General features: G+C 39.9%; 2 protein-coding genes across 2 annotated transcripts in view; one reads left to right on the top strand and one right to left on the bottom strand.

Annotated features, from left to right (window-relative positions):
- The window catches only part of LOC118323357 (medium-chain acyl-CoA ligase ACSF2, mitochondrial-like), a 7,076-nt gene extending 624 nt beyond the window's left edge, over positions 1-6,452 (top strand). Inside the window, exons 2-16 of the mRNA XM_035655309.1 lie at positions 2,312-2,507; positions 2,854-2,982; positions 3,263-3,316; positions 3,478-3,596; positions 3,745-3,907; positions 4,012-4,107; positions 4,188-4,339; positions 4,425-4,516; positions 4,614-4,690; positions 4,780-4,887; positions 4,969-5,120; positions 5,472-5,613; positions 5,835-5,945; positions 6,049-6,117; positions 6,231-6,452. Of these exons, the coding sequence (XP_035511202.1) occupies positions 2,312-2,507; positions 2,854-2,982; positions 3,263-3,316; positions 3,478-3,596; positions 3,745-3,907; positions 4,012-4,107; positions 4,188-4,339; positions 4,425-4,516; positions 4,614-4,690; positions 4,780-4,887; positions 4,969-5,120; positions 5,472-5,613; positions 5,835-5,945; positions 6,049-6,117; positions 6,231-6,281 (1,711 nt within the window). The 3' untranslated portion in view covers positions 6,282-6,452. The remainder of the gene's footprint in view (positions 1-2,311; positions 2,508-2,853; positions 2,983-3,262; positions 3,317-3,477; positions 3,597-3,744; positions 3,908-4,011; positions 4,108-4,187; positions 4,340-4,424; positions 4,517-4,613; positions 4,691-4,779; positions 4,888-4,968; positions 5,121-5,471; positions 5,614-5,834; positions 5,946-6,048; positions 6,118-6,230) is intronic.
- A 788-nt stretch (positions 6,453-7,240) lies between these two features.
- Positions 7,241-9,539, bottom strand: part of ndel1b (nudE neurodevelopment protein 1-like 1b) — an 8,158-nt gene continuing 5,859 nt past the window's right edge. The window contains exons 5-9 of the mRNA XM_035655268.1: positions 9,289-9,425; positions 9,012-9,179; positions 8,835-8,920; positions 8,461-8,606; positions 7,241-8,359 (exon numbers count right to left, since the gene is read on the bottom strand). Of these exons, the coding sequence (XP_035511161.1) occupies positions 8,269-8,359; positions 8,461-8,606; positions 8,835-8,920; positions 9,012-9,179; positions 9,289-9,425 (628 nt within the window). The 3' untranslated portion in view covers positions 7,241-8,268. The remainder of the gene's footprint in view (positions 8,360-8,460; positions 8,607-8,834; positions 8,921-9,011; positions 9,180-9,288; positions 9,426-9,539) is intronic.

The following is a 9,539-nucleotide window of genomic DNA, read 5'->3' as shown; positions in this document are numbered from 1 at the left end:
TTAGTTTCTGATGAGAAGTTGGTTGTGAATGAGTGAATGTGACATGTAGTGTAAAGTGCTTTGAGAGGTTGTAAGACTAGAAAGGCGTGATAAGTGCACTCTATTTATTTACATAATTACTTTTACTAGAAGATTTTAGCTGAATTTCTGGCTGGCCTTTAGGAATTGTTGCTTTAAAATGAACACAAAACATGACTCTGTAAATCTTTGACCATATAAATTACAGGTATTATAGCCATAATTAAACATTAGAGATGAAAATCTGCATTACAGGTTGTTTTTTGGAGTGGTTAAAGGCAGTTTTTCACAAGGGGTCACGTGACAAATCAAACGGCTGAGGAGATGATAAACAGGAAAGGAAAGCACATTATATTACACCAAATTAACTGTTTAGAGACTTTCCTTTAATGTTATTTATTTTCTTGTGAGATTTTGAACATTATTGGATGTAAAAAATGATTGGAAAAATATTGGAATATATTTTGGATATGAGGTCATGCCACTATATTTTTCTTATTCAATTTTATTCATTATTTTCATTAATTACATTCAAGCTAGATTTTAGTTATTTTATATTATTGTTATTTTAATCCCGGATTGTACCTTTACCTATATGCAGTGTGCTAGTTGCTCCAAAATGTAATAAATTACCCATTACTCTTTAAAAAGTGATATGATTACTTTACTTATTACTCCTTACCAACAATAATAAGTTACAGTACTAGTTATATTAATTTTTTGCTGAAAAATTCCCCACAAAAATGGTAATTGTGTCCCATTCTCCCCAAAATTCAGACTTACAACAATTAAAATCTAGTTTTGTTTGTTAAAATTAAAAGTAATGGAACATTTCCAGCTGCTGAATGTTTCCTCCATAAATACAAAAATTAACCCAAGGATGTAATTAGATTGTTGGATTTCAAATCAGTAGTGGGTGACAACAAAAGTAGTATTGTGACTCATTTTTTATTTGGAGGAGTAACTGTAATATTATTACTGAAATGTATTAGTAATTAGTTACACTACTAGTTAATGAGGAAATAAATATTATTGCTAGTAATGAGTTACTGCCCAACACTGATCCATACAGTATTACAGCTAAATAGACTCACTGGATCCTTTACTTTGTGGCTGCAGTTGGTCAACAACCTTAACTTTTTAGCAGCCTGCAGTTGAATGCCTGAATCTTTCATTTTATCTGATGGGATATTAATAATCACCTCACTGGTAGGTTTTTTTAAGATATTGACCTTTTCGCCTTTTCAGTTTAGGTATCTTACAAAACCAAGGCAATTATTAATACCTGGAAACAGCAACCTTTGCCTTACTTCCCTGATTGTTAGCATTGCACGTCTATAACATGCAATACGATCCGATACAGCCTCACATGAGAATCACCATTCTCAAATTTGGTTGGATGACACAATGCTCCTTAGTCTCATCAACAAAAATATACATTGGTAAGTCTGACCCACCACATCACTCAGCTGATCAGGACGACACAGCAGAGGCTGCACTTGAGAAGGCTGAAGAAATTTAGGTTACCATCAACACTCTACTGGTGTAGAATTTCTACTGGTGCACAATTGAGACCATTCTTACTAGCAGCAGCATGAAAGCAGCCTGAAAACGCCTGCAGAGAGTGATCAAGTCATCCCAGCACATCACAGGAACGGCCCTCACACATAAAGAGATGTACTACAACTAGGAATGTACTAGGATCAACAATTACTATGAATTAAACCAAACATTGTGTAAGTTATTAATGACCCAACACACTGGAATGTTTGGGGAATATTTTACTGAGAAAACAATGAGCTCACAAATACATGCAAAAGAAGGAATTCCTGTTCTTCTAGCAGACAAAAAACACAAGAATAAAGAATAATGATAATAAAGTCTAGTCATTTTTGGCCCACATGAATTCAAAGGCTAACCATGACTATTCTGTCTGTCAGCAATATGAGCTCAGGGTTTTTCCACAATATTGTTTGGTTTAAGGGTCATATTAGTGCACTGAAACAATGGCTCCTCAAAATTTGCTCGCATTTGTCAACTCATGCTTTGATTTTTATCGGCCATTAAGACTGAGACTGAGCCAGATTTTCTTGGAATGGTGTTTGTTTTTCATCGCTTAGTCATCAGGCTTATCCAAAGTTCACTGTTTATACAGCCTTGTGTATTCTGTGATGAATAGCAATAGTGAATAATCCATGGGCATTCTCTTCAAAATCTGCATTAATTAGCATTGCTTAAATCATAGTCGTATTTGACATCTGTGCTTTTTCCTGAATCTTGTTCTCTCTGCCAGGTCACTCCATGTGGACACTCGTCCTCATATTCCCTCTCTGACCAGCAGCTATGTCCATGGCACCTCCTCCATCTCTCTGCTCCCCCTGACTGTGAGCCAGTGCCTGGACTCCACAGTCGAGCGCTGGCCTGACCGTGAAGCTGTGGTCTTCCTGCAAGATGGCATCCGGAAAACCTTTGCGCAGTTTCAGCAAGATGTGCGTTTTCAGGAGACTTCATGCATGTATCAAGCCCTATCACTATTTATGTTACACAACTCAGCCTCCTATTTCAATGATAAAGACTCAGAGACAGTTTGTCACTGCTAATTGTAACTTGTTTGTACCTTTTATTTCAGTGTTAACTTTAGGTCAATAAAATAAAATAGTTGTTTGACACAAGGCCTCTTTAAAACTAGTAGTCTGGTTTGATCACCAAGCCTCTGTAAATCACAGAAATAATTAAATTGTATGCAAAGTTAGAAAGCTACATTGTAAAATGCCAGAATTTACTTAACTGGTGGTGAAGAGTTATCTAACATTTGTGTGACATTCATTGGTGCAGGTTGACAAGGTGGCTGCAGGTCTGCTTGCTTTGGGAATGAATCGGGGTGACAGACTGGGAGTTTGGGGACCCAACACATATGAGTGGATCCTTTTCCAGTTTGCTTCAGCTAAGGCTGGAATTATACTGGTCAGTTTGAGAGTTGTGTATACAGTCCTTTTTTGTCCTGTGCTAACAAACACCCTGCTGTCAAGTGTCAGTGAGCAGGACTTTAAACCCTTTCGGGAGCCCTGGGAAGCTATTCAGTAGTTGTACCATTACACTGTATGCCTAATAGGTCATCAGGTATTAATTTCTATATACAGCACGATGTAATATGATATACAGTAATGTAGGACAGAGTATATGTGTATGACTGATAAGAGGTTCTATAAATAGACTTGACTTTAAACTGTTCCTATCCTTGCAGGTGTCATTGAACCCAGCCTATCAGGCGAAGGAAGTGCACTTTACTCTAAAGAAGGTACAACGAGTTCTGTTACATGACATTTTCATTAGCATAAACTCACTTACTGTGCTACTACACAAAAGCATGACAACTGACAGTGGACATTTTAGTATTTGCATTGTACAAATAATCCTTAATATAATATAAATCCAGCAGAACTGATTTTTCATATGCAGGTTCAGTGTAAAGCTGTGGTCTGCCCTACCCGCTTTAAAACACAAAATTTCTGTGACATGCTAAAGGAGATCTGCCCAGAGATCGACACATCACCAGTAGGCATGATCAAAAGCTCCAGGTTTGAAATAGCCAATGTCAAATATAATACATGTTCGTACTCTATTGTCATCATGGGAGTAAGAGACTGTAAATGCTTCACAACAGACACAATTGATAATGCATTGTTTGGTGGATGTAATATAAAGATCCATTCTTGGGTCTGCCAGGTTGCCGGACTTGCGTATGGTGATTGTAACAGATAGCAGACAACCAGGGATGCTCCACGTAGAGGATGTGATGCAAGCAGGGGAGAGTCGGCACCACACAGAGCTCATGGATCTGCAGAACAAGCTGTCCTTCGATGATGCCATAAACATTCAGTTCACATCAGTAACGCACCTTTCACACTGGCACACATTCTTCACTTGGACTGACATTATGATGTAACATAGATCTAAGAACGAAATCAAGTCATCTTGTTTTATTTGTTTCAGGGGACTACAGGGAGTCCAAAGGGAGCTACTCTTTCCCACCACAATATTGTAAATAATGCCTACTTTGCGGGTCTCCGAGTGGGTTATGGATGGAGAGTAAGTTCCCATTCGTATCTTGATTTGACAAAAGCAAACAGTGTGAATCTAAATAATCTTATTTTCCATATTCCCATCAGCCTCAGGTGCGAATATGCGTACCTGTACCCATGTACCACTGCTTTGGCTCTGTGCTGGGAGGGATGAATATGGCAGTGCACGGTGTCACACTGGTCTTTCCTGCCACTGTCTACAACAGCCAAGCCAACCTAGAGGCCATTCAGAATGAAAAGTATGGCACACTGCTCATCACTCTTTCAAATACAACATTATGCACTTTCATTGATTTCTACTATTGTTTTGTTTTTTCACTCAAGGTGCAACGTCGTCTATGGCACTCCCACAATGTTCACTGACATGCTCGGTCAACAAAATTTACAAAAGTTTGATTTCTCGTTACTTGAAGCTGGTAAGAAATGATTTGAAAACTAAAATATGATATGGAATTTGGTGTGATGCTTAGCAAGTATTTGAGGCATCCTCGTCTGCGTGCTGCTGTGTTTTAGGTCTCATGGGAGGTTCTCCGTGCCCTCCTGAGATTGTGAGAAAAATGATAACAGACATGAACATGAAAGAGATAATGGTGAGCGGTTAAATGTCCCATAGCTTTTCAAATAATTCTGTATCAAAAGAGTATAGCTTCTCCAACATGTGTACATTATGTTTTAACAGTTAATTTATGGAACCACTGAGAATAGCCCAATTACATTCATGGGATTCCCAAAAGACAACGAGGAGCTGAAGCTAAATACTGTTGGCTGTATCATGAACCACACTGAGGTATGCATGCTGTAGTTTTTCCACAAACCTTTATCTACATATAACTACAACAACACTCATGCCCGTGAGTCTTTACTATAGGCTAAAGTGGTGGACCCTAATACTGGGGAGATTGTCCCTCTGGGGACCCCAGGAGAGCTGTTGATCAGGGGCAGCTGTGTGATGCACGGATACTGGGACGATCCCGAGAAAACCAGTCAGGCTATCTGCGAAGCCCGCTGGTACCGAACTGGGTAAGACACTACAATCAGGGGCGTGTCGAAACTTTTTTGGACTCGGGTGGCACAAGTGGTGCAATTCCATTACTGTTATGGGGACCCCAGTATGCAGAAATATTCAAATACACTAGCTGAAAATAACCATTCATACCACATGAAAAACTGAATGCAACATTAAGTGGGCATGTCTGAGACTTGTGGGTACACATAGAACCCACTATTTATCTTTTAGCTTTAAAAAGGCCACCCAAGGCCCCCCATCTGGACACACACCTGACTACAATGTCTACTGAATGTTTGTCTTAAGGAGAAAATACAAAAGTGTGTTTGAAATATTGTATACATGTGAGGTTTTCTTCTACACAGTGACACGGCCAGTCTGAACAGTCTGGGATACTGCCGCATTGAAGGGCGCATGAAGGACATGATCATCCGAGGAGGGGAGAACATCTACCCAGCTGAGATAGAGCAATTTCTCTACACACATCCCAAAGTACAGGAGGTGCAGGTATGACTCAGAACCACTGGAGGGCAGCAAAGATCAAAAAGATTATCTCCAAACAGTTGACAGCAAAGAGTCACATTGAGGCCATACTTCTTGCTTCAGTAATAGACGTTATTGTAAATGTAAACAAAATGTATTTCATGAGAACATAAATCATGTAATACTAATGAGCCGAGTTGTTAAATCTACATTCTAGTTGTTCTGTTTCTCTGTTTGTTTCCCAGGTGGTTGGAGTGAAAGATGAGAGGCTGGGCGAGCAGGTGTGTGCCTGCATCAGACTGAAGGAAGGCCAGACCTCCAGCGCAGAGGAGATAAGAGCATTCTGCAAAGGCCAGGTGAGAGTAGGTGATAAATAAAATTGCCAGAAGCTCAACATGCTCAAAATCAGAGCACAGCTGTACAGTTTGTGGACTGGCATTTGTTTCTTCCCTCCACTAGATTTCTCACTTCAAGATCCCACACTATGTGTTCTTTGTAGACAGCTACCCTCTGACAGCCTCTGGAAAGGTACGATTCTTCTGCTCTTACACCAACATACCTGAACTATCAAGATGGCAACGATGATTTAGTGCCGATTAATATAATGAGACTGAAATGGCTGCCACTTTCTGTTTTTCTAGATAAAGAAGAACGTATTACAAGAGAGAATGGAGAAGAAATTAGGTCTTTAAATGTGTGGACCCTGATGGACTGAGTGCACCTGCTGGGAAAGCAGAGCTGAACTTGGACAACATAACTAGATCGGCTGCTGGATTTTCAATACTTCAAATTCATCAAGTTTTACTTGAGATGCACCACACCGTCATTCCACTCCTCACTACTTTGCTTTTCTGTTTATATAAAAGTTTAGATCATCTCTTTGAGCTTGAAGTTTGATTATTGACTGTGGAAATAGTAATTTAATCTTATCATGAGGTCTATTTACTGGAAATATTACACTTTAAACATTGTATTATAGTAATGACATGGGAGGACTACTGAACTCCACTTATGACACAAGATGTGACTGAAAGCTTTGGAAAATGGTGCCGTATGATCAAACATTATCATCTTTTATAACAGTATTTGACCCACACTACACAAGATATTTGTCATCTCAATCTTTATTTACTTAAACAATTTTGACAAACAATCTGATATCATAATACAATGGCTTTAACCATTCATTATCTGAACATGCCATACAGAATCTGAAATAAATAGGACCTTAATGCCAAATGTCAGTATGTACAAATGTGGTAGGCAAAATTACCATCCTTACAAGCTATATACACCGACTGTAGAACACACTTTAGTAACAGGCTCATCTAGAATGGTGTCGAAAATAACATCTCATATTATCAAATAACAATGAATACGAAAGGCTTTGACTTAAGATGGTGACACAAAGCTCTACGAAAGGGAGAAATATATGGGCAAAATGTATTTAAAACAAAATTCTGGGGTGTAAAATGAATGCATTGCCAATGTCCAACCTGCCAAAAATCCAAAAGTCAAGTCAAATTAACTTTAAGTTCACACAATAACAGATAAAATGAGGAAATGTGCTGCATGACACAAAGGCCACAATGAACCATGAAGTCACATACACCAGCCAAAGTCTCAAAAAAAGATCCTCGAGTCACTATTGTTTTGCTTTGAGCGTCCTTCTGTGTGAGTTTTAAATAGCCAAATTCGCCTCATCATATTACGAATCCACCATGAGAATGAGGTAAGCCTGTCACAAAATAAAAAAAAAAAAATCTATACGTAAAAAAAGGCAAAACTGTTCCCTCGAAATGTCAATGGATGTCCACAGAGAAAAAAAAACACTCGACTTCAGCAAAACCTGTGAGGAGGAGCAGTTTAAGTTTAAGTGCGGGTTTAACCCAGAGGACAGAACCAGCTGATATTTCCAAGCTCTAACGTGGAGACTACTTCCAAACGGATTACAGCAAGTAGCCAGCGGCAAGAGGAACGACTGCACTATGGCTACATGGCTTTGAACGATCAACATTCACTTCAGTCATGAATATGGGGTCCCACAACACCTCTCCAACCCCACATCACATATGCACACATGCAAAAAAATAGCAAATAAGAAACATTGCATTTTAAAGCATACTGTGAGATAAATTAGTTAGTATGAACATATCCCTTTTTAAATATATAATACATTCTAAATTGAAAATAGTAATTGTGCAATTTAAGTGAAAACACAGGAGGAAAAGGAAGAAGCTGTGGTCTGTTCAGGACCTTTTGTCAGGGATAGTAGATTTTTAAGATGAACAGAAACTAAGAATATAACGGTGCCACTTCAGAGTTGACATCTAGAGAGCAACGCATTTGCAGTGACATTCATACGAGCACAGTACAGTAGAGCTTTAGGCACAGGCCAGTGTGTGGTAGGAACGTATGCACACGACTGTGCACCTACTCACAGATGCATTTAGAGCTCCGAACATTGTATAGTAAAGCCTCCTCTTCCACACGTCACGTTCAAAAATGCACAATCCCGAACACACGCATCACTCTTCCTTTCAAACACTCTCTCTTTCTCAAACACACACACACATACACACTTAGCACACAATGTAATGGTCTTTCAAGTGTCCTCTCTGTTTTTTTGTGTTGGGTGGATAGGAGATTCAGTGGAGGTTAATGTGGTATAGGGACGCCTCACACACTCAGAGGCAGCATGCCTGGTGGAGACACGGCTCTGGATGTTGCAATGGAGGTCAAGGAGCTGGGGTCCAATCCATTAACAGTCCTGCAGTTGTCACATCGACATGCACAGCATTAGCGAACACGGTACAAATGAAATGAACAGTAAGACAACAAGCGAGGGGAGGAACTTGCTAAATAACTCACGTTTTGTCGAAGTAAGTGGTATGAAGGGAGTGAGAGAACTTGGTGGCGTTGCTGTTGATGAGTGTGCCGTTGTCTTTGGAGTAATTTTTTCTTGCTGCCTGGTCTTTGGCAAAGTTCCTACAGGCGGCGAGTTTTGACTCCAGAGCCTAGACACAAAACAAGGAAATACAAGCCTTTAGCCTCATCATAAAAAAAAATAACTCTCTGTTTGTCCTGTGGCTGAGGACACACTGTTCCTCAGTGTTCTGCCACCTATTCAGAATCTAAAAGCACTCTTTTTTTTTTACTTTGTCAGCCCTATAATGCGTAGAGAACATTCTTTCCATGCAAAACAAATGTAAATATGTATTAAATACAAGGGGAACAATACCTACCCCAACTTTCCTCAGGAGATCACCGACAATATTAAGAGCTGAGATTCTAGCAGAGGGAGTGAGGGACGAGTTGCCATTGGTCAATCCTGCACGGGGACACAAGCCAATATTAGAACACAAATCAGAGAATTTTCCATTTTGCATGTGCAATAAAGAGTGAGATGAATGAATCCTCACCTTTTGGGCTGATGAAGGGGTGCTCTATGCTCTTTCCAACAGGTGTGGCTGGGAGGGATAAAGACGCCTGCACTGCAGAATCCATTTTGTCGATGTCTAAGGTGGGTGAGCTGGGTGCTGACATCCTGTCTGTAGTCCGCTCCCGTACTGCCAGCTCTTGTCTCAGGTCTGCAGAAGAGATTCAGATTCATGAAATACTCCTCCGCTAACCCTTACACAGGTGACATATTGGCAGCAAAAGGAGCAGAAAGGATTCTTCGGTGTTTTGTCTTTTTACCTCGTGCCTCATCTTTCAGCCGCTGCACGGATACTAGAAGAGACTCCTTCTCGTCCAGCTCACTTTCCAGGAAGGCATTTCTCTCTATGGCCTGGTTTAAACGGCCTTCAAAATCCTCAAGAGACACTATCGTCGCCCTGCAAATAGAGGTTGAGGGGCACAGCTGTTAAAACCTTTGATGAACATTACAGTAGGTCCAATTAGAACAAAATCTAAAATACTTTAAGAATTCATCATCTCCTCAGCACCCC

Source organism: Morone saxatilis, unplaced genomic scaffold (genome assembly GCF_004916995.1).
Source record: "Morone saxatilis isolate NCDOM2014 unplaced genomic scaffold, NCSU_SB_2.0 Contig14, whole genome shotgun sequence".
NCBI classification, from domain to species: domain Eukaryota; kingdom Metazoa; phylum Chordata; class Actinopteri; family Moronidae; genus Morone; species Morone saxatilis.
Note: the sequence above shows the minus strand (reverse complement) of the source record. Positions and strands in the feature narration are given on the sequence as shown.